This window comes from Pecten maximus, chromosome 13, assembly GCF_902652985.1.
Source record: "Pecten maximus chromosome 13, xPecMax1.1, whole genome shotgun sequence".
In the NCBI taxonomy this organism is placed as follows: domain Eukaryota; kingdom Metazoa; phylum Mollusca; class Bivalvia; order Pectinida; family Pectinidae; genus Pecten; species Pecten maximus.
Genome location: NC_047027.1, coordinates 21,612,963 through 21,638,993, shown reverse-complemented (window position 1 = coordinate 21,638,993; position 26,031 = coordinate 21,612,963). Strand labels below are relative to the sequence as shown.

At 36.4% G+C, this 26,031-nt stretch overlaps 1 protein-coding gene across 1 annotated transcript; it reads right to left on the bottom strand.

The window, feature by feature from the left end:
• Positions 1-15,057: 15,057 nt before the first annotated feature.
• LOC117340543 lies at positions 15,058-18,405 on the bottom strand. Its single transcript, XM_033902301.1, has 3 exons — positions 18,270-18,405; positions 16,876-16,989; positions 15,058-15,344 (listed from the first exon to the last, which is right to left on the bottom strand). Exons 1-3 carry the CDS (start codon positions 18,403-18,405, stop codon positions 15,058-15,060), a joined length of 537 nt encoding a protein of 178 aa, XP_033758192.1.
• Between the last annotated feature and the right edge of the window lie 7,626 nt (positions 18,406-26,031).

Genomic DNA, 26,031 nt, shown 5'->3' with positions numbered 1-26,031 from the left:
ATTTTGTCAAGTTATTTTTTTTATTATTTTTTTTTTTACAAAAATGATTTATCATGATCTTAGAATTGATGTTAAATTGTGCTTAGCCTTAGATCCTTTTGAACAACTGGGCCATCGTGTTGATGAAGATGTGAAGAACAACATGCAGGACGAAAGACGGACGAAAATCAACCAGCTGCTGATGCTGTAGATCAAACTAAAAATGGCGGCAAAGCAAATATACGAAATGATAGATTTTATCCACCATATGAATTTTCAATTACATTGTAGTTAAATGACTAAAAATCCTCAGCTACACTGATATCTCCGAGAATAACACAACATTTTGTGTTTAAAGCTTTTAATACATGTTAAGATACAATCTCCATTTTAACACGTATATATACTGGGTACTAGTATTACCAAATACCTGTCCCATACTGGTCCCTTGTTAGCTATTACGCTGTAATGATTTATAAAGATGATGTCCTTTGGTGTTCACTTGGGAAAATGAAACAATTGTGACGTCATTATTTTGACTGGGGAATTAAGCAACCTAAAAATAGTAATAGCGCAACGGCCTTGACCCAACAGCCCTAAAACTCGAATGTGTCCGAGATAATATGGCCGTCTGTAATTGTGAGAAGCTTGATCAAAATCCAACAAGGAATGGAGTCGCCAGAGCGCGTACAGTGCTTTTATTAAAATATTAACAATGTCATTGACCTTTGATTCAACAACCCTGACATTAAGACTTCTATGAGATATAATGGTGTTTTGTAATCATATGAAGTTAAGTTAGACCAAAATATCACGAGGAGCTCGGTCGCCAAGCGCTGACAAACCGTACAGACGCGGAGAGGAAAACCATTGTCCCCCGACCCGGTTTCATCGGTATGTAGATTTAAAGATACACCATCATCTGAAAAAGATGGCTTACCAAAAAGTCCCGGAAGTCGTCCAGTTTTTATTTTGCCTTCAAGCAAACATACATATACCTAGAATTAATATTGCCTCAGACCTTATCCTCTTTTGTCTGACAGAAACGCAAGTTCTGATGGACACCAAGGCTGCAATTTTAAAACAACACTTTGTCTTGTACATACTTGGTGGACTACTAGTAAATATAACATACATTATGTCACAAATTTCAATTACAAATCTCGTAACTCGTTTAAATAACTGAAGTAATAAACATGAACGCCAATTTAGAAATTTGACTACTGTATAATACCAAAAACACTGAAATTTATTTTCTAGTCGGCTTCCAATTCCATATATCTTCCTTTTGGACCGTTTAATTACTCTAAAGACGCCAAGCGGCCATCACGCTTTCTCACAGCCACAGGGAAATGTTCGGGATTCGCACCGAGTCAACTCTCAGACGAGACATTCGGTTGCCATCACATCATCGAATTCGGCAGCTTCATACCCAATTTAATTATTAAATGCAGTCATGCATTGTCTGCTTTTCATTACATCACAGCCTACACAAGATGGACAAAAACCAAGGTCCTCTCCAGGAATACTCCTGGTAAACTTGGAGTCACTCGGTCCCGAATTCTTGTCCATGTCTACAGTTATAGTCACAATATCAGACAGCATTCCATAGAGCAAAAACCCGTGTTAACATACTGATCTTATTTATTTTTGTATTTAATTGATTTCTATTTATTTTTTTATTTATTTTATCTTATTTATTTATTTATTTTTTTATTTATTTATTATTTATTTATTTATTTATTTATCATTTGATTTTGTGTAATATTTATTCATTTTTTTAGTTTCTTTTTGTTTATTCATTTTATCTAATTTATTTATTTATTTATCAATTTGATTTTGTGTTATATTTATTCATTTTTTTAGTTTCTTTTTGTTTATTCATTTTATCTTATTTATTTATTTCTTTATCAATAATACTTATATATTTATTTATTTATTTATTTATGAATTTGATTTTGATTATATACTCATTTATTTATCCATTTTGTAAAAGTTTTCAACATCAGCTTTTGGGACATCTTCCTTTTTATCCTAAGAAAACCGGAGGTGTTAACTACTGTAGGAGGAGGGAGGGGCATTAGTAATATACTGACTCGGCAAGGAAGCTTTTCTCTTTAGCCCTTTCCCTAGAGTATTTGGAAAGTCATGGTCTCAGGTTTTGTCACTACATACCAAAACTGAAGAAAGTAGAAAAAACAAATCTGAAGTTTTAAACTCGTCTTTTATACCGTCTACCATTCATTGTTGGAATAATTTAGATAATTCAGTCCGTTCTTTGCCGTCCTTGCAGCCGTTTAAATTATCATTATCGAAAAATGTCCAGTCACGTCCTCCAGTGCATTTTAAATTTGGAAATCGTAAACTTAATATATTGCATACCAAACTAAGACACCAATGTAGTTCCCTTAATTATGATCTTTTTAGAGTAAACCTTGTAGAAAGCGCTGTTTGCATTTGTGGTCATCCTTGTGAGAATGCCTTTCACTTTTTTATGGAATGTTACCGTTTTACTAAAGAAAGGCATATTTTGTTGCAAAACTTAAATAATCTGAATGTTACAATTAATTTAGAAGTTATGTTAAATGGAAACTCACAACTTTCCGTTGACCTTAATAGAAATATCGTTAGATATGTGCAATGTTTGATTAAACCCAGTCATAGGTTTTGAATTTTGTAGTTTGATCAGTTTATTTAGTAAACCGTATATTATATCATTTTTGTCATCATCCATGTAAATGTAACTATGCCTTGTAATACACTGTATATATGTTGGGAGAAGGCGTTGATAAGTTGTAACTTGTGCCTAATCCCGTGTCTATGTTTTGACAATAAATCTGTTTAAACTAAAAAACTCTCATTATTCCCATCACTACTTTATAAAAGATATTTCCTGCAACTAAACAGCCGTTTATATATTTGCATACAAACTTATGTTCATAAATTCATTATATCAACAAAAAAAAATAGTTTTGTGTATAACAAACAGCATGACCAAGAAGCTAGTTAATCGGAATCAAAATCTGGACCGAAGGTACTGTTTTCCAAACCGGAAGTATATCATCGGCCATCTTTCTCGAAGATTACAAGCGTTTGGTTTGGTGTATACAGCTACGGCTTCCACTGTGTTCACGGAAACCACTCTCTGACACATCATGCTGACAAAATGTTGAGACTTACAGACTTCATGAACTTATCAACCAATAACCAAACAACCACCACCAAACAGCCTACAAACCGACCACCCATCCACCCACTAACCTGCCACTCACCAAACGTACAAAAAGCCTATCTACCTACAAGATGCACCAACCGACCACACATCAAACCAACCTACCTATCTAACTACATAGTGCATACCTACATACCTAAGCAAGCAATCAAGCAACCACCCACCAACCAATAAAGTTCCAACCGACCACCCACCCACCAACCAATAAAGTTCCAACCGACCACCCACCACCAACCAATTAACTTCCAACCGACCACCCACCCACCCAGCCATCAATAAACTTCCAACCGACCACCCACCCACCAACCAATAAACTTCCAACCGACCACCCACCCACCCACCAATAAACTTCCAACCGACCACCCGACAACCCAGCCACCAATAAACTTCCAACCGACCACCCACCCACCAACCAATAAACTTCCAACCGACCACCCACCCACCCACCAATAAACTTCATACCGACCACCCACCCACCCAGCCACCAATAAACTTCCAACCGACCACCCACCAACCAACCAACCAATAAACTTCCAACCGACCACCCACTCACTACACACTACAAACTAGCCGACCACCCAATCGACATATCTCTGACTTACTACATATAGAGTAAACCGTGTACTGGAGATTGCTGTTATGGTGTACCGCTGAGATAAAGAATTAATCTCTTAATCTCTGTCAAAACATAAGTGAAAAATAAACAAGGGAGTCGACAGTTCAGAGTTCTTCGAACAATTGCATGAAAATATTACCGAATACCTTATTATAAAACCTGAGATTGCCGAAGTAGTTATAGTGGTCCTGATAGTAAATGATTCGAAATTTGATCTGGATATAAATGTTTTAAACGACCGAGATACACATAGCACACAATCGATCGTTAAAGAGAGGGTCCGGTTTAAGTAGGTTATCGCTAACCAAGGTACAATTTGGTATCATAGCAAAGACACATGCTTTTGGTTTACATTCTGGACGCTCCTGATTCCAGTCCGACTGTATTCGTGTAACAGCCAGACGTTAATGTAAACGTTATCCAAGCTGTCTGAAACGGTCTCCATTGTCTCCATGGCGACTGCAGAGACCAACGCCTTAACCTCATAAAAAAACTTTGAAAAGACCTATTGTGTCATACTGTATGAATTTTGGATTAGTCGTTTACAACACCAAACGATAAATTCTGCCGGTCATTACATTTCATGAGCATGTTGAAAAGATCAATATTTCTCTTGTCGCACGTGTCAGAAATCGATTTCCAGTAATAGACTCCGCCTTCTGCTTAATTTAGCAACACGCGCCGCGTCCCAACCAATAGATGTCAACTCCGTCCCGCCAAAATACGTCGACACGCGCATGTGAATGAGCGCGTGCTCATTTGAATAGATCGAGGTGAGAACATGAGTCGTAAGGTCAGGTGGGAGGGAAACCTGCCACACTAACGGTGTGAATCATGTCATAGCATTCGACATACAATGGGGTATAGTTATGTTTGTTTATTTGTTTGTTTGTTTTCAATCTCGTCCATATTGTACATATTGAAATAGATTGTCAAACACGATACTCAATATCTTTCTAATGCTTTATGTTTGTTCCTCTTTGATAATTATCATGATTCATAATCATACATGTAAGACGAAATATCAAATGGATGCTGGAGGAAGCCACGAAATAACGATGATTATAGGGCGAAATATCACATATTAGCGGTACGAAATAACGATAACTGCAGGTTAAAATGTCAAAATTAGCGGTAAAAAAAAGCGAAAATTATATCCCGAAATATCAAAGATTAGCGGGACGAAACAACGATAATTATAGACCGAAAATCAATGAATAAAGGGTGAAATATCAAATATTAGCAGTACAAAATAACGACATAATATGACATGTAATTAGCAAGACAATGGAGTCGTAAGTGGTGAGAAAATTCCGGAACTCTATGTGATGAATTTTTTTTATCGGACACATTCGCGATAATTATAATAAATACATATATGAATGGAGTACATGTTGAATGAATCTCCTCCTGTACGAGGACACCAATTATATGTACATGCTTTTGATCAATAAAATTATTTTGAACATGAAAAAAAAATTGTAGAATACGCTCATGAGTACTTGGTTAACTGAAGCCGATATTCGAAAAATGTACGTGTAAGTCGTTAACTAGGTTTAATTTGGGAGCATTGACAATATGAGGAATGCCTCCTATAGACGCAATTTTAAATGAACAAAATGTGTCATTTCCCGGAGATTTGTGCTTTTGCCGTCACTTCTCCCACTCAGCACGACAAGTGGATTAAATGGCGAGTCAGAAACCGTATCATCCACCAGGCGACCGGCTGGACAAACGAACCGCGCCACGGGCAGCCATCGATCACTGACGTCGGACAGTGCCGCACGCGATTGACACGTGCCTCAGAAAGCTGTATAAATAATGCAGTCCGTACAACACCTTCCTGCGATAATCTAGTGCGGTAAATGAAATTGTAATTTTCGATTTCTGGGTTTGTATACAACATCATATTACAACTGTATTATAACATGAGTAGGCCAGCTCCAGGGGTCGGGTGATAATTAAGGAGAAAATATCACTGACTCTCACTGACTCAATATGACTCAGAAAAAAAGGTTCGGTGGTTTCTGTCAGTAGGAGTGAACTATTATTAGAAAAAAAATATAATAATGGACAAAATGTCGTCTGACGAAAAAAAAAAAAAACCCAAAAAACTATTTTCTCTCACTGAAAATTAAACATCGAACCCATCTCTTTAATGTATGTTTTTGCTAACCATTCCTCGTTTATAGGTAAGGTGATGGTTAGCCCAATACTGAAGGATCATTGTTTGAACATCCTGTAACCTTGATGAAATGCTCGGGATAGTTACATATCTTTATCACTATGACTTGAGTCGGTAAACTGGTTATTTTTAAGCACGCGTTTATAGAATTATAACTTTAAAAGGACAAAATATGACACAATCGAGACTATTGTGTAAATGTAAATCTCAATATGCTCTGAGTTAGGCGATGCCTTCCAATGTATCAGAATCACGTGGTATAATAATGACTTTACAATCAAATGGAGGGTTCATAGAAATCATCTTGCTTTAAAAGGGACATTCCTTCGTTTGAATAAAGTTTAGGTCGTCAAAATTAAACTTACTGGAAAATACGTATTTTTTTCCAAGTAGTAAAAGTTATGATCTTTACATCAATAAGACAATTCTACTCTCAAGATTAACCAACGATCCTGTAGTATTAAGTCCTGAAAATTCTTAATTCGACCCTAAGTATCACTAATTACCACAAAGACATACGGTATTTGTATATGACACGCCTATTTCCTGTACATTTCTGCGTTAATTTCATTACATGTAGGCACAGACACTCATATTATCATCGTTCGGACATAGATTTCATCAATGGAAATTGTGCATGTTTCTGATGTCCGAACGAAGGAATGTCACTTTTACTAAATTAGATTAAGGGGAACGGATTGGGACATTGACGATGATTTTAATCTCATAAACTAATAGTGCAGAAAATTACATACAGGACATACACACATATATATACATACATTTTATAAACAATTGCACTGCTTACATAGAGTTCAGTCAGTTACCTATTTTCCTAATGAACCTCACAAGTGAAATCAATTCTTCATCTACTACAAAATTAAAAAAGAGTGTTGAATTTAAAAGCACTTGGTCTCTCATAACAGTATCGAGATAAAAAAAAATGTCATGCTTGGCAATAGTTGTCGATTACTGCAATTAAATAAATAATGAAACTCGTCTCCAAGTGGAGTGAAGTGGTGTACACTAAAATCCAGACAGCCAGACGAGTGGTGACCGGAAAGTGTCACAGACGGATTAGTGGTGACCGGAAATTGTCACAGACGGATAAGTGATGACCGGATAGTGGCTCAGATGGATTAATGGCAGGATTATCGACACTGAATAGGGTGACTAGGATTAGTGGTTGCCAGCTAATGAGATAAACAGATTAATGATTACCAGATAGTGAAACAACCGGATTAGTGGTGACTGGATTAACGAGACTGGATAGGGTGATTAGGATCAGTGGTTGCTGTCTAATAAGATAACCGGATTAGCAATTACCGGATAGGGAAACAACCGGATTAATGGTGACAGGATTAACGAGACTGGATAGGGTGATTAGGGTCAGTGGTTGCTGTCTAATAAGATAACCGGATTAGCCATTACCGGATAAGGAAACAACCGGATTAGTGGTGGCTAGATTAACGAGATTAGAGGAGTAAAACAAATGGATTAAAATTGACCGGATATGAGGATGATACGTATTAGCATATCTGATTTAACGAGACTGGGTTATGGACAACTGGTTTAGAGGTTCAGCTGGGTTAACGAAGCTTGGCCGTATAAGAAAATATCTGAGTGGCTACATCGTACATGGCGAACCAGAACATTTATCATAATGTCGTCACTTCAACGCAATCTCAGAAACACATGTTCGCGACTTAAGGAATGTATAATTCTGTCATGGAATATGTAAGTGTTTGTTATCACACTGGCAGTACTCTTTTCACTCGGAAACAATGCACAATTAAATAGCCTGTCAAATTTCTCATACATTTAATTATCCTCAGCTCGCGACCTCGTGAAGCAGACAAAAACAAAGAAGTGCACGAGACAGTTCCCGCCATAAACGGAGAAGTGCAAGTGGCGCCATCTACATAAAAATGAAAACACGTGCCGATGTCGAAACTAAAGACGTTTCGCTCCTGTCGATCACGTAATCCTTCAAGGTTTCGCTACAGTCTGTATCTGAGTTGGGTGTTAATTAGAATTTAGCGAACTTAAGACATTGGTTTTGTACTTTAAACACAAATTCGAGGTCAGGACTTAAATTAGTGGGACGGTCATGATAAAATATTCATGAATTTTCCAGGTTCGGTGTACACGCCGTCCTGATCGACGCATGTCAACACCGGTCTGCAGCGCGTTATATTGGCGATCGCATAACCCTGAGCCTCTGGAGTTTTCTCCTACACTGAATTCTGTTAACTATTCATGGGACAGAGAAAACAAGAGCAATTGTATAAAAAAACTATGAAATTTATTTAAAACAAATGTGAATCAAATTATTTCAAATTTTACACAATCATATCTCTCTTTTTGGTCCGGACGGAATCGCGCGAGGAGTCAAACTGTGGTAGAAAACCGCCTACCTTTTAGATAAACAGCCAATACATTACAACTGCGCCACCCGACCATGCAAACGGCAGTTGTGGACAAGTGTGTCTTAAATAGTCCCATGTTCTCAGTGTCCACAACAGACATCAGCTATTCGCTTTATCAATTACATAAACCGTCATAACGTGTGAGATATTTTCAGTACATGGACGATTTTAAAATTAACTACTTAATAACATTTCCCCTCTTAATATAATTTTAGAAGCAGGCGTATGTATCATCATACTTATGAATATTGACTATATGTTGATTTTATTAATAAATCTGAGGAATTTATTGTGTATTGCTAAAGCACACAATTACTATGTTTTAACAATACCACGTGACAAGACCGCCCCGTGATTTTACATGTAATTAACAGCCAGTCGCCACAAATGAGACTTTGCAGAATTATAACGTGGTTCGTTATCACGTCTCGCCAACGTCTCGTTGTTCGAGACTAATGAAGAGGCGTTTGGGGTACCAAAAGGGTTTTTATACGTAAGTTTTTGCAGTATATTAATATACAAAGAATAATTTAACAAAAGTTGACTCGCATCATATGAAACTTGGAATGTTTTTAGTATGCATGTATTTATCGAGGAAATTAAGTCCAGTTAAAGTAATTCTTGTAAGATTATTAATTGATAACCTCCTACGCTTAAAAGAGACATTCCTGAGTCGCTGAAGCGTACAAAATGAGTTGTGACCATGTCAACAACATACTACAACCAGCAGAGCGTGCAATTCACATTTTATCAAAGAAATGAGGAAGTCCTTTCGAAGCTTATAGGTCAAATTATGCTCGAAAAGCCATTCTATTGGCACTAATGCAAGATGAAGGCACCCCACATTTTTAGACCTGGAATTAAAAAATCATGATCGTTTATAATTAATTTTCCTGAACACACATTACACGGGGAATGCGCTACTATTAGCATCTTTATTTCCTCAACTAAATGGAACAAAAAAAAAAGTGTTTTCTTTCGCGCTATTATGATATTTATGGATTGGAAACTTTTGAATTGTATGTCGCATTTTCGCGTACATTTTGTCGCGCTGTCGTACTGTTAAATTAGCGAGGGCGCCAACGCGACAACGCAAGATAGGCGAACTCAGTCATCATTGTTGATCCCATCTTTATAGCATTACAATGGAACTCTCACTGTGACGTTTACACTGATAACCACTGAAATATATTGATATTATTTTAACTTTAACAATTAAAACTCTTTTTTCCTCATAAAACCGTACAACATGGTTGCGTTGTAGGAATTTGGCGTCATATTATCCCATCTACAGTTCCTTACCTACTTAGATTTTTATTAAGAATCGATATGAAGCTTTTCTTGGCTGAACTGTGAGAGAAATTCTAATCTGTTTTGGCATCGGGAACCGTCGGCATATCCCGTAAAAGTATTTCTCGTTTACGGAAGTTGCCGACGGATTCCGATTGATTCATTTGGTGATGTTGTTTGGTACACGTACTTGACCCCAGCCGGAGGATACAGACAGCGGAAGCCAGGTAACAGCATGGGACTCGTCATTAGTTGGATGATCCTATACGACCAGACACAAGACTGTGGGTTTTAACCGTCAATTACGGGTAAAGATATTTAGAGATCTAGACAGCAAGGCCAGCAACGCTATTCCAAGGAGAGCCGTGTCCTTATGTCTCGTCACAAATAATAAACCTGAGACCTGTTGATGTTATACACAAAGGCTGAACAAGAACTGATTTCCTCCCTCAACATCACAAACGTTTGTATTCTATGGCTATGTGTTATAATGGCGATAGCGTGATGTGTGTAATGATCAGGCAAGACCGTCATGGCGGATGTGGAGATTTGATTTCAGATTTGGATGAAATCATTTCCGGTCACCACAGGAGACGGTGCTAATAAGAACAGACACATTCATCGGTACATCAGGCTATATCTGCCTCTCACATTCAGACCAAGCCGACAACAAAATGATCTGCTTGTTGTTCAGAATGAAATAATGGTGACTAGCGACTAAAATCTATAACCTCGCTTTGGATTACACCTTCTTTATATTTTGGTGGCGGCGGTGGGATGATGTCCGATTGCCACATGTGAGTGCCAAGATGAAAATTGATGAGAATAAGTCTGTAAGACAGGAATAGCCATGCTCTTATGAAATGAAAATATTGTTTTTAAATATCTTTGATATAGCAACTGTGGCTTTGACCTTGAAACCATGATAACATTAATGAGCTTTGTACATTGTATAAGTTGACCTAATACCTTTAGAAATGATGTCACAGAGATGGATGACCAAACTCACCATATCTATTGTTTTAAATAACTTTGTATAAATATGATAAATACCAAAGAAATGTAGTTGTTATAGAGAGATGGCAGTGATAAATTCGAACATTTGTAATGGTATGTCATACATCGTAGATAAAGTAAAATAAAGAAAAAAAGGCAGATACACACACTATGTTTTACACCGAAGTAAATAATCTACAAGCAGCAATGCTACTTACACATGGATACCATCTAAAGGTTCGGAAAATGAATTTTAAGCTCTTATTCCAAAGTGACATATTCCTGGAGCATACGAATCAATGTATAATATCTATATGACTTCGTTTTTTTAAACGTACATATAAAGAACTGTCTCGACTTTGAGAGATAGCATATTAATTAGTCGATCGATATTTTTTGTGTCTCAACATTCATCTTGACCAGTACGTCACAGCACGTGCATCACTCACAGACAATCACGTGACGTATGACCATATCCCGGCATCCCTCTTATGAGGTATTTATCACATGTTTCACAAGCTGTCAGAGAAATTAAATGTTTTCGTAGGACTGGCAAATGAATTTTTAAATGTGTTGTAATCTTGTTACTTCTTCATTGGGCCGTGTGGTCTGTTAAAATTCGAATGTCTAATTATGAACACGGACCGGGACAATAGAACACAATATTCATTGTCGGTTCAAATGCTAATTCGGATTTGATTAATGCAATACTCGAACTGAGTACCATCTGCCGTGAAAACTGTTGTCTGTTACAACCAAATAGTCGGTGCTGTAGAATACGGATCAAGAGCGAAAATTGCCGAAAAATTATTTCCACATCAACTTGAACCTGAATACCCTCACAGTTATCCATCATTCATTATTGTTATATGTCCCGGACGTCATTTTAAAACCAATTCAGACAAAACGATTTTCATAAATGCGGTAATCTTTTGTATTTATTAACAATTAGCCTTGACAATTTGTCTGGACACGAGTGGGTCAAAAGAGGGGCGCGCGCGAGAGCGATGATTTTTCTATTTATCTTCTTTTTTCTTGTTGGCCGATACTGTAATGTAACAACTGATTTTTCAATGGGCAGCGTGAAATTTGATTTACAATATTGCAAATACTGTAATGAATTGTAATGAAGTTCTTAATATCCGACTGTTTGAAGATTGGAAAACGCTGTCCAACATTGTCTGTGTTTCTAAATGTGTTAACATATCCCGCCGAGTCCGAGCGAGAAAACGACATGTGGTCGTCACAATTTAGGGCGTTTGTCTATAAAATGGAAACAAAGTGGTCACTTTGAACAATAGTTGGATTTTTATTTCAAGAGTTCAATGACATCGTGAGGATGTGTAACCCTGGTAAATACTAGCCGGAATATACCGCTTGACAACAGAAATTTTCTCTTTAGCTCGATTGGTTGACCGTAAGACTAGTAAGTCAGACTGAGAGGTTCCGGGTTCGATCCCTAGCGGAGGCAGTGATTTAAATTTAATTAAACATGTGCTATGCTTCATTGGCGCCAAACTACGATTTTAACCAGATGGTATCTGTGTTGCTGGGAACATTAACATCATTATTTCAATGAAACATTAACAGCAGTGACGAACATATATCTAAAAGATAGGGCATGGTATGACCTAAAATCTGGCAACAATAAATAATGATACAGTAAAGTATTGAAATAAGAAAGGGAAAAGCATACATTGTTCAAAACAAAAACAAAATTTTAGAAGAAATCTACAATACCTGTATTTGTTGTAATTGTCGCTAAACTTTTGAGTGTATTAATAAGCATTACTCGTGCTATAGGTAATAATCCCGAATGTAGCGAAACTGAACCTCTCGCGAATATTACCAACTTACAGGATATATAAATGCACGAAACAAACAACTGGGGATGGTTTCTGTCCCGTTTTTGTTCGGTGACACTTGACACCCCAAGGATATTAGGCCCACTGCATCACACTACATATTGATAGTAAGAAGGCGACTAGTCGGCCCTCTAAAGAATCTGTGATTTTCTTCAGTGTCTGATGTTTGAGGGGACACTGAAGAAACTATAACTGGTTTTCTGTCCCATTGTTAACACTACGGATCTTAAATTTGTCAGTGCCTTCCTACCTACTCATTCCTATTGCATTTCATTCTTCTGTAGGTGTCTACTTGATACTCGTCCTAGAAAACCCGACTGTTGCGAGGGCGAGGGCGAAGGCAAAGGTGAGGTCGAGGTCGATGTCAAGGTCGAGGTCGAGGTCGAGAGCGAAGGACCTACAATCAAACGAAAATTGGAAGAACGGGAAAAACACCAAACAAACAAAAACAAAAACATCAAAAACATACCCGGGAAAATATGTCCCTGATGAATGAAGGGAAGACCGGGGATAGTCCGGCCTCTTTTTAGAAAAGTCGAAGTTAAAAATTTTTTTTATGAAGACAGCCTCTGAAGAATGTACATGTATACCCCAGTATCCCCTATATCATTTCTATATCTTCTTTGGGGTTATATCTGTTTTAAATGATAAGGTCTACATGATTGTACGTTGCCGTATACTAAGGCTGATGATTGGTAGTATATCGAACACAGTCAGCAATCAACTCATTCTTCAGTGTGAACCACACAGTACAAAGAGAGATAACTCTTATTTCAAGAAAAAGAAAAAATGTTCATGATATTGAGATCACTTAATGCTGGCTTAAAATCGATGTACATTGTATCATCATCTATTATATACTACATTATTGGGATTTTTTTTCGTAACTGTTTACATTAAGAATTTAGACAAAACCTATCTTTTTTCCAACCTAGAAAACGGGCACCTGGGTAAACCGGCAAATATGCAACCTGCATGAAACCAATTTTAGTAACTTGTGTTAATCAATGTTTTAGTCTCAATAAAAGCACATTGGTTAAATAAATTTAAGGAGTTGGGTTGAAGGGAGACAGTGAAGGGACGGGGAACCTGGTGAAAACCACGTGAACGTGAGCTCGTGTACATGTCCCAAGGGATTTTTGGGGACAAATCCACAGTTAGGGAACTAAGTTGGTCACAAGAGGAAGCGGGAACTTAGACAATAGAGGAACCGGTTACAATTATGTATGTCCTATTACTAGCAATGTAACAGAGTGCAGGATTAATTAAATTTAAATCACTGCCTCCGCTAGGGATCGAACCCGGGACCTCTGGCTTACTAGTCTTACGCTCAACCGATCGAGCTAAAGAGAAGATCTCTCTAACCGAGCGGTATATTGCGGGTAGTATTTACCACGGTTACAGCAACACTAACAGTAAAATTCACTGTTAGAAAATGTTATTCGGCTTAGTATTATATATATATATAACTGAAACTTTCCCCTGATTACGAGAAATAAAAGTTTTCGTAGCCGTGTTTTGTAAATATTTCAATCATCACGAAACAATAACATCAGAGTTCGGTATGACCTACAAGTACAATGTATGCATGTTACCGCTCGTAAGCAGAACGCTGCACGTAATCCTTACTCGCGCTCACGTGACTCCAATCTGCTTTGTCCGGGTAGAATTCTTTACAAACATCAACCGAGGTAAACAATGGTTTAAAACTCGTAAACAAATACTTTATAGAACATTTTAATGGTGTAGGCTCTGGTATCACTATTTCTTAAACCAATTTTACTATTTGCAAGAATAAATTGCCGTTTAATGAATATGAAAGCTACAAATATACTTCCTTTAAAACTGATTAGAAAGACAACAGGCACATAAAGAAATGTCACTTCCACATAAAGAGAACAGTGGAATAGTCGATCGGTCCGAAAACGAAAACATTTTAATGAGAATGTCATTGACATACATGTAACTAAAATATCGAATTTTCTATCGGGCGTACACACCAGTCTTGTAATCTTACCAATAAAACTAACTTTCTGAAAAAAAAATTTTGTTATAAGAAATTAGTTGTGTTCAATCCCTATGTTTTGAAAACAATACCATGGGTTTAAACAAAGAGGTCATCTCAGTACGGTATATAATGTGATTGTCACCTCGTCATTATACCGCTAGAGGGCGTTCAGAAATGCCTTACGCTTTGACACAGGTGAAATTGAAACCCCGTAGGCTTTTTATACTTCTCTTGTCCTGCACTTTCCATCCTGAACTGATCAAAAATGCTTCTTGTTTTCAATTCCCCAGCCAGCGCCGTGACCAGAACCGCCATCTATCGACAAGCTATACGGCAGACATATCACGGAACTGATGGCATATCCTACTCCAGCTACGTTCGGATCACCTCTGTTGTTTTCATGCTCACTGTGTAGATCCGGGTCAGTAAGGGAGACAACCCCGTCATTCCGTAGAATTCACATCACCTCTTTCATGGCATTACTATGATCAGGCAAATCATGAAGAACGTCGTACATGATAACCCAGTCAAATTTTCCTGTCCACTCTTTTGGTAAAGATGTTAAGTCTTCCTTCAGAAAAGTTATGTTTGTGATTCCTTGGACTTCGGAAGTTTCAATGGCCTTTTCTATTGCGATCTCGCTGTAGTCAACGGCGTATATATCTGCGTCTGGGTAACGCCTGCTTATCGCTCTGGATACGCATCCTGCTCCGGATCCTAGATCTAATATGGTTCTCAGGGATTCTAAAAATACAATGCAATTTGATATTTAATTTTCATACTAACCAAGGAGCAGGTATGCATACTGTGTTATAAATGGATCAATCTTGAGATATCTGTTTGAATATATTATCATATGAAAAACACAAAACGTTGTTTAAATATACATAAACAAATTGCTTACTTGTAGATTATGTACATTCTGGAAGAATATTTAACCATTATACTTCTGATAAAATCAGTATACAGAGGGATGGTCTTATGGAAATTGCTTTTTGTGTAGCTTGTAAATGTTAAATCATTTTCGTGTCACAAGAAAAGGGACAGTACAATATTTTCCATATGCAGCTATTTGGGACAAATTGCGAGACGCATGCGCGGATTTCTAGCTGAAGGTGAACGGATTTCTGACAAGGATTACATATCTGGGTCATCATTGAGGTTCATTGAGGTGGAATGGCACATAATTTTAGTTCTCTGAAATTTTCTATGTCTCGCCGCTGTACAGGGAAACTCGGGGGGGGGGGGGGGGGGGGGGGGGGGGGGGGGGGATTGGTTATGGGAGTGTTGGTTGGTGGGGGGGGGGGGGGGGGGTGTTATTGGAGAGGGATATGTCCCCTTACCGCTAGGGGACTAGGACTGACCCCCAGGAGAAAATTTGATTTTTTATAGGCCTAGTGCTAATTTTCTGGTATGATTAAATAAAGAACAATTACTTATTGCAATGGTTTATTTACAGAAGTCCCACAACTGACCCCGCAGTCGTACCGCTTCTTTCGCCATTATCCTCAAAACCACTAAACACCATTTTTCAACAAAATCGAATAATATTTAAATTTCGACAAATCCAAGCCTAGTAAATGACGAACAGTTTGTTAAAATATGAAAGTGAGGTTACGAGAGTGACGGGTGTCCCATGATATAAATCTGACAATATCTGAAGAAGAAGAATATTTTCGCGTAGTTGCATTGTTAACTTACTATCCATGTGTTTGTCACCAGGAACAACTTAATGGTGTCATTATTAGTTATAAGCCGTTATGCTTTCCCCTATCGCACTATGTCTAGGTATTCTGGTATTTTCGGATTAGGCTTGAAGCTGCTTGCCGCTGGCTATGTCCATAACAGGATCCAAAAAATGGTACATGTACCTTTACCGCTGTGTCAGAAACACAAAAAATCTCTTTGACTAGCTTTAAAAGCTTTCTATCTTTTGACTAGTACATGCCGCTTTTTTCATTTTCAAATTATGTCTATGTTTAAAACAAAACAAAAACAAAAAAACAATGACAATCACAGCTTCAGGATTTTTTTAGATTTTTTTTTGTTGTTGTTGAAAATTATGTGTACGCACTTGCGAGCGAACCCGGGTATAGGAAGCTATGCCCCTTGCTGTTTTGAGCACACAAATATATGTATAATGGCATGTGAGCCCCCCCCCCCCCCCCCCCCCCCCCCCCCCCCCCCCCCAAACAAAGCTTAAGTTTATGACGTACATGTAATTGGCGGATACAGAAAATGACTGTACCTTTAAAAAACAATTGAGGAAACTTACCTTTGAATTCAGTGACCGGCAGGAGGAGCTGTTCAACAACCATGTCAGCATTTAATGACATTCTTTCATCCATTGCATCAACTACCTCCGGAAAGGCTTCGCCAAAGTCATATCCTTAATGTATATAATTGTAATATCATTTTGACACACCACTACTACGTCAAATTTGAAATGTACACTCGCATTTTTGTAATCTCATTATTTATCCGTCTTTCAACTGATATAAAAATAAATGTGTCCATTTTGAGGACGTCATCTAGAAACCAAAATGAAAAATAAATAAATGCATGAAAAAATATGATTTGGTGACTTTCGCGATGTTCATCTACAACTATCTTAAATATACCTTGTTTATTTGTCATTGGTTATAAGCACATCATGCTTTGAACTGAGATTGAACTGAACTTGTTCCCGGAAAATTGAATTATTGAATGTGTGTGGTCAAACTTAAAGTATTTGTGCCATAGAAATAAATATCCTGGATGTGCAATGGGATCTGAAATGAGTTTTCATTTCATTTTAGATTATACAAAAAGAGTCTTAGAAGTTTTTTTTAAAAAGAAGTTTCATAAAATCACATACAAAAAGAATGAAAGAAAATAATGATTCAAATCATCATATAGCTCAATAACTTACATTTTGAGAAACTTTAAAGTCAAAATGTGGATGGCTTAATTGAACGGAAACAATCATTTTGTATTTTGCGCCATTCACAATTCATGACGTCATGTCATTATCCATATGACGTCACACTCGATTTTTGACTGGCACAGCCAATCAAAAACGTCCTAGGTTATATATATCGACATTGTAGAAAATATTCGCCCCTAGTTAATATTGTTCTACCAGGTTGATATAACACCATATTAACCTCATTATTGATAAATAACATTTTATACCATAAAATACAAATGCCGAATCCTAGTAACAAAAGCTCCACTACCAACGGAATATTTGAAAATGACCAGCAACGAGACAACGATGATCCATTTCACAGAGTGTTTGTTAGACAACTTAAGCATTGATGTCATTTTTTTTAGTTTCATCGGGATATGAAACAAATTTTGTTTGCAAACTGTATGAATCCGCGTAGCGGATTCTTACAGAAGTTTGCAAACAAATTTGTTTCATACTCCGATGAAACTAAAAAATCATTGACATCAACGCTTATAATCAATTTTTGAAAATTATTTTCTAATTTAAAACATGTTTTATGTACAATTTTACTGGTTTTAAATGGGATTCTTTTTCTCAAATCAATACGCAACGTCAATTGTCGTATTGTGACGTCACATTTTCGGAATTTCTTTCATACCAATCACATTTGAGTACTTACCATGAAAACAAAGAAAAATAAATTATATGGGTTATAATAAATACGTTCTCAATAATACCTTGGGGCCCTTCTTTCATGAAACAAGTCTTCGCTTTGGTTGTCAGTGGTGCCAAAACAGGGAAGAAAAATGCAGATTGTGTCTCCTGTAGTCCGGCTTTAAGTGATTCCGGGACGAAGTAATTGTCGGAGTCCATTGTTACTATGTTTGAAGAAACCATACAGCCGAGCCATTCCCGGACATACCTATATATGGTAAGGTGGAAGTTATCCTGCATACAACATGATAATAGTCTCAACAAAGTGCTAAATTCTTTTGGCCCCGGATATGACCCGATAGGTCGCGTTACTGGTCAAGATGAAGTATGTGATTGGTGAATGTAGCAGTAAATGCAAAATGCAGAAATGCAGTACAAAACGAAACAAAGTCAAGATTGAATTCAAGCTGAATAAGTGGATGTATCTTTTCAAATGACACATTAATAAAATTGTATTCCTGATTGAAATGCAGTCTTATTATCACCAAAAATGATACCGTGCTGAAACGCATTAGTTCAATTTATTTCATTAGCAGTTTTACGTTATAACCACCAGCATTTAAGCTTGAGGACTCGTCAGTAATGCTACAGTATTTACAAGTGCCTAAAACAAACTCCAGACCAGACAATCAGATACAAGCATTTTCATGTGTCTATGAAAGTAATTCAATATCAAAGACGGTCGAGTGGTAGGACGCAGGACCGAGACCGAAGGCGCTGTGTTATTTATTACATTTTTACTAGTGAAATATCAAAAATTATTCATTCTATAAAAGTGATATTTTTCACTAGTGAAGAATATCATATTTTTCACTAGTGAAAAATATCACTTTTGCTGATTTGACCAATCAAATTCAAGATTAGAAAATACCAAAATAATTGACCAATATGTCAGCACCTGGACAGGGGAAACTACTGTTTTTGTTTACAAATTATCGCTGTAGTCCTAGTTAGCATACGGGGTAGGGTTTTCGTTGATAAAAAATGTAATAAACAGAATATCTAACAGTGTCTTCAGTAATACCAAATATATTTCACTCGTGTGGCTAATATTTTGATATTTTTCACTCGTGCTGCGCACTCGTGAAAAATATCAAAATATTAGCCCCACTCGTGAAATATATTTGGTATTACTGAAGACACTGTTAGATATCCTCTATATCTTCAACGAAGATATTTTACGTCTTTGTGTCTCAGTCCAAGTAGCTGTAAATACACGTGTGATAAGACTGTATGCTGTATTGCATTTGAATATAATTAAAGTTTTATTTTTTAAAAAAGTCGTCTCTGTAACCTGCTAGCGCCGAAATGGCAGCTCCAGTTGTTTTCTCCCCAGGGAGTTAAAAAAAGACGTTGGCTGGTAGCTAAAGTCCTGATAATCGTGGATAATAGCAGGTGAGGTGGCTAAATTGTTATAGAGTGTTTGCAAGAACTCCAAATTACACTCAAACCTCGTTATCTCGAAGTCAGTAAAGCCACGAAAAAAACTTCGAGATAACCCTAGTTTTCGAGGGAACTGAAAATAGTTTAACTTTAACTTAGTTTAACTTAGTTTATTCTGAACGCAGACATGATGATTGCCTCTCTATTCAGATCATAGTTTATACAATATCTAATATATAGAGGTTACACAACGAGATGTTGTTGGATATGGAATTTATTTCACACGAGTAAGTTATTTTTTAAAAGTTACAAAAGACACGATAAAAAATGTTATCCAATTTATTTTTGTACCATCATCTCAATACTTGTACTTTTAAGAAACTTGTCTATGAATTTAAAAATATTTTGATGATTATTCCCATAAATATATACACCATACATATGATTGAAACATTACTGTATTTTCTGTCAGTCAATTGTATATATTTAGGGATTTCCATTTCGGATGGAAATCCATATTGTTATTGTTATGTTTTTTCTTATTATTAGGGATTTCCATTTCGGATGGAAATCACTATTGTTATTGTTATGTTTTTTCTTCTTATTATTATTCTTAACACTTTTTTTGTGACCAATCTCTAGCAAAAACGAAAACAGATCTAACGTTCATATTAAAGTACATGATAGAGAACATCAAGCTGATGATCCCTTAACGATTTCATGTTCATAAGTTCAACGGTCAAGGTCACAGATCTATAAATAGAACATTTTTGGACGTTTTTTGAACGATTATAACTTCGTAACAAATCGTTCTATTGCGTTCAAGTTCAGTGTGCAAGATAGATCAGGGACAGAACTAACTTTTCTCCGTGCCATCTTATCAGAGAATATGTCAAGGTCATGACCTCGCTATGGATTAAAGAAAATGTTGAAAAAAAATTTCTCGATCTGAGATTTTTCTTCACGGTAAATGAAAGAGTATGATGCACTGAGACGAAATGTGAAATTTTTTTGATCATCAGATAAAAAATGACGGAGATATGGCACTTTGAAAATTTCAAAGTTTTCCCCGCCAAAATTCAAAAATCGACCAAAAATGCCTAAAAAAATTTCAGCTCCTTCATTTAAACACATGCAGACCTGATATTTGGCACAACCATAGAACGTAATAGTGGCTACAAAAGAAGTTATTTTTCAATGACCTTGACTTTCATTCAAGGTCAGATTATGAAAAAAACTAAAATTAAAAAAAAACACTTTTGAGTCAGGCTCTTTTTCTGTTCGTTTTATTCCTTAAACAATCAGTGCATCTTGTAGTTTATGGTCGGCACTAACTTTTTTCTTAAACATGTTATCAAAAAATATCTCAAGGTCAAGGTCTAAGCATGAGGTCAAATCAAGGTCAAAAATTTAGAATTTAAAATTTCTAATTTTTTTATATGAATCGGAAAGCGCATGATTAATCATGACAAACGGTGTAAGTTTTATGGTCGACCCCGTCGTGCGATAAAAAATGACGTAGAAATGGCACTTTGAAAAATGTTGGTTTTCCCGCCAAAATTCAAATTTGTCCCAAAAATGCACTTAATTTCCTTTTACTCCTATATCTTTACACATACAGATTTGATTTTTGGTATAGTGATAGCTTGGACAAAGGGCTACAAACTTAATTGCTTTTCATTCATGTTGACCTTCGCTCAAGGTCACAAAGGTCAAATGATCAAAAATCGAACATTTCAAATTTTCAAAATATTTTCATCGTATGTGAAAGAAAACGTTATTTTAAAGATGTTTGCAACATTAGAAGGTCAACTGATCGGTTAAAGAAGGGAAGCTAAGAGAGAACGAATAGAAAACGAAGAGAATCGAAGGTAAAACGTACAAAAGCGTTTGTCAGAACGAGAACATGTCAGCGATCATTATCTTGTTGGACGGGATAGACGATAAATGTTACAGGATACATGATACAGTACGGGATACACGATACATGGAACAGGATTCACAGTACAGTAAACACGATACAAGGTACGAGATAAGCGATTCACAGTACAGTAAACACGATACAAGGTACGAGATACAGGGTACAGTTAACACGATACAAGGTGCGAGATACAGGTACAGTAAACACGATACAAAGTACGAGATACCGGTACAGTTAACATGATACAAGGTACGAGATACAGGTACAGTAAACACGATACAAGGTACGAGATACAGGTACAGTTAACATGATACTAGGTACGAGATACACGATTCACGGAGGTCAAATGATACAAAATCGAAAAATTCAAATACTTTTAAAACGGTTTATTTTCATCGTATGTGAAAGAAAACGTTATTTTAAAGATTGGTTAAAGAAGGGAAGCGAAGAGAAAACGAAGAGAAATCGTAGGTAAAACGTACAAAAGCGTTCGTCAGAATGAGAACATGTCTGCGATCATTTTCTAGTTGGAAATCCCGTGTTTTGATCTTGATCAAATCTAGTTAGGGATTTCCATTTCGGATGGAAATCACTATTGTTATTGTTATGTTTTTAGGGATTTCCATTTCGGATGGAAATCACTATTGTTATTGTTATGTTTTTTCTTATTAGGGATTTCCATTTCGGATGGAAATCACTATTGTTATTGTTATGTTTTTTCTTATTATTATTATTATTATTATTATTATTATTAACACTTTTTTTGTGAACAAAATCTCTCAAAAACGAATGCAGATAGAACGTTCATATCTTAGTACATGATAGACAATATCAAGTTGTCGATCTTGGTGCAATTTTATGTTCATACGTTCAACGGTCAAGGTCACAGATCTATAAATAGAATATTTTTGGACGTTTTTGAACGATCATAACTTCGTAACGGATCGTTCTATTTCGTTCCCGTTCAGTGTGTTATGTAGATCAGGGACAGAGCTAACTTTTCTCCATGCCATCTTATCAGAGAATATGTCAAGGTCATGACCTCGCCAAGGGGTAAAGAAAATATCGAAAAAAAAATTCTCAATCTGAAAACTGTTTTCATCCCACACGAAAGAGTATGATGCACTGAGACGAAATATGAACTTTTTTTGATCGTCGGATGAAAAATGACGGAGATATGGCACTTTGAAAATTTCGAAGTGTTTCCCGCCAAAATTCAAAAAACGGCAAAAAATGACTAAAAATTTTTCAGCTCCTTCATTTATACACATACAGATTTGATATTTGGCACAACAATAGCATGTAAGAGTAGCTACAAAAAATACTATTTTTCATTGACCTTGACCTTCATTCAAGGTCAAATTATCAAAAAAACTAAAATTCAAAAAAAATCTTTTGAGTCAGGCTCTTTTTCTGTTCGTTTTATTCCCTGAACAATCAGTGCATCTTGTAGATCATGGTCGGCACTAACTTTTTTCTTATATATGTTATCAAAAAATATCTCAAGGTCAAGGTCTAAGAATGAGGTCAAATCAAGGTCAAAAATTTTAAATTCAAAATTACTAATTTTTTTATATGAATCGGAAAGTGCATGATTAATCATGACAAACGGTGCAAGTTTTATGGTCGTGCGATAAAAAATGACGTAGAAATGGCACTTAGAAAAATGTTGGTTTTCCCGCCAAAATTCAAATTTGTCCCAAAAATGCACTAAATTTCCTTTTACTCATATATCTTTACACATACAGATTTGATTTTTGGTACAGTGATAGCTTGGACAAAGGGCTATAAACTTAATTACTTTTCATTGATGTTGACCTTGGCTCAAGGTCACAAAGGTCAAATGATCAAAAATCGAAAATTTCAAATTTTCAAAATATTTTCATCGTATGTGAAAGAAAACGTTATTTTAAAGATGTTTGCAACGTTAGAAGGTCAACTGATCGGTTAAAGAAGGGAAGCGAAGAGAAAACGAATAGAAAACGAAGAGAAATCGTAGGTAAAACGTACAAAGGCGTTCGTCAGAACGAGAACATATCAGCGATCATTTTCTTGTTGGACGGTTAAGACAATAAATGTTATAGGATACATGATACAATATGGGATACACGATACATGGAACGGGATTCACAGTACAGTAAACACGATACGAGGTACGGGATACACGGTTCACAGTACAGTAAACACGATACAAGGTACGGGATACACGGTTCACAGTACAGTAAACACGATACAAGGTACGGGATACACGGTTCACAGTACAGTAAACACGATACAAGGTACGAGATATACGATTCACGGAGGTCAAATGATACAAAATCGAAAAATTCAAATTCTTTTAAAACGGTGTATTTTCATCGTATGTGAAAGATAACGTTATTTTAATATTGTTTAAAGAAGGGAAGCGAAGAGAAAACGAAGAGAAATCGTAGGTAAAACGTACAAAAGCGTTCGTCAAAATGAGAACATGTCAGCGATCATTTTCTTGTTGGAAATCCCGTGTTTTGATCTTGATCAAATCTAGTTATTATTATTCTTCTTATTATTATTATTATTATTATTCTTAACACTTTTTTTGTGACCGAAATCTCTCAAAAACGAGTGCAGATAGAACGTTCATATCTTAGTACATGATAGACAATATCAAGCTGTCGATTTTGGTGCAATTTTATGTTCATACGTTCAACGGTCAAGGTCACAGATCTATAAATAGAACATTTTTGGACGTTTTTTGAACGATCATAACTTCGTAACGGATCGTTCCATTTCGTTCCCGTTCAGTGTGTTATGTAGATCAGGGACAGAGCTAACTTTTCTCCATGCCATCTTATCAGAGAATATGTCAAGGTCATGACCTCGCCAAGGGGTAAAGAAAATATCGAAAAAAAAAATCTCAATCTGAAAACTGTTTTCATCCCACACGAAAGAGTATGATGCACTGAGACGAAATATGAACTTTTTTTGATCGTCGGATGAAAAATGACGGAGATATGGCACTTTGAAAATTTCGAAGTGTTTCCCGCCAAAATTCAAAAAACGGTAAAAAATGACTAAAAATTTTTCAGCTCCTTCATTTATACACATACAGATTTGATATTTGGCACAACAATAGCATGTAAGAGTAGCTACAAAAAATACTATTTTTCATTGACCTTGACCTTCATTCAAGGTCAAATTATCAAAAAAAAACTTTTTAAAAAAAATTCTTTTGAGTCAGGCTCTTTTTTGTTCGTTTGTATACCTTACAATTCAGTGCATCTTGTAAGATAATGAGTTGGCCACTAACTTTTTTCTTTATACATGTTATCACAAAATCTTCTCAATGGGTCAGGTCTAAGCATGAGGTCCTTTTAAAATTCAATAATACTATTTTTTATATGAATCGGAAAGCGCATGATGATAATCATGACAAACGGTGCAAGTTTTATGGTCGTGCGATAAAAAATGACGTAGAAATGGCACTTTGAAAAATATTGGTTTTCCCGCCAAAATTCAAATTTGTCCTAAAAATGCACTAAATTTCCTTTTACTCCTATATCTTTACACATACAGATTTGATTTTTGGTACATTGATAGCTTGGTTAAAGGGCTATAAACTTAATTGCTTTTCATTGATGTTGACCTTCGCTCAAGGCCACAAAGGTCAAATGATCAAAAATCGAAAATTTCAAATTTTCAAAATATTTTCATCTTATGTGAAAGAAAACGTTATTTTAAAGATGTTTGCAACGTTAGAAGGTCAACTGATCGGTTAAAGAAGGGAAGCGAAGAGAAAAGGAATAGAAAACGAAGAGAATCGTAGGTAAAACGTACAAAAGCGTTCGTCAGAACGAGAACACGTCAGCGATCATTTTCTTGTTGGACGGGATAGACGATAAATGTTACAGGCTGCATGATACAGTTCGGGATACATGATACATGTACCGGAATTCACAGTACAGTAAACACGATACAAAGTACGAGATAAACGATTCACAGTACAGTAAACACAACACAAGGTACGAGATACACGATTCACGGTTTAGTAAACCCGATGCAATGTACGAGATACAAGGTACAGTTAACACGATACAAGATACGAGGTACACGATTCACGGTTTAGTAAACCCGATGCAAGGTACGAGATACAAGGTACAGTTAACACGATACAAGATACGAGATATACGATTCCCGTTTTAGTAAACACGATACAAGGTACGAGATACAGGGTACAGTTAACACGATAGAAGGTACGAGATACACTATTCACGGTTTAGTAAACACGATACAAGGTTGATATACAGGTACAGTTAACAAGATACAAGGTACGAGATACAGGTACAGCAAACACGATACAAGGTACGAGATACAGGTACAGTTAACACGATACAAGGTGCGAGATACAGGTACAGTTAACACGATACAAGGTGCGAGATACAGATACAGTAAACACGATACAAGGTACGAGATACAGGTACAGTTAATAGGATACAAGGTACGAT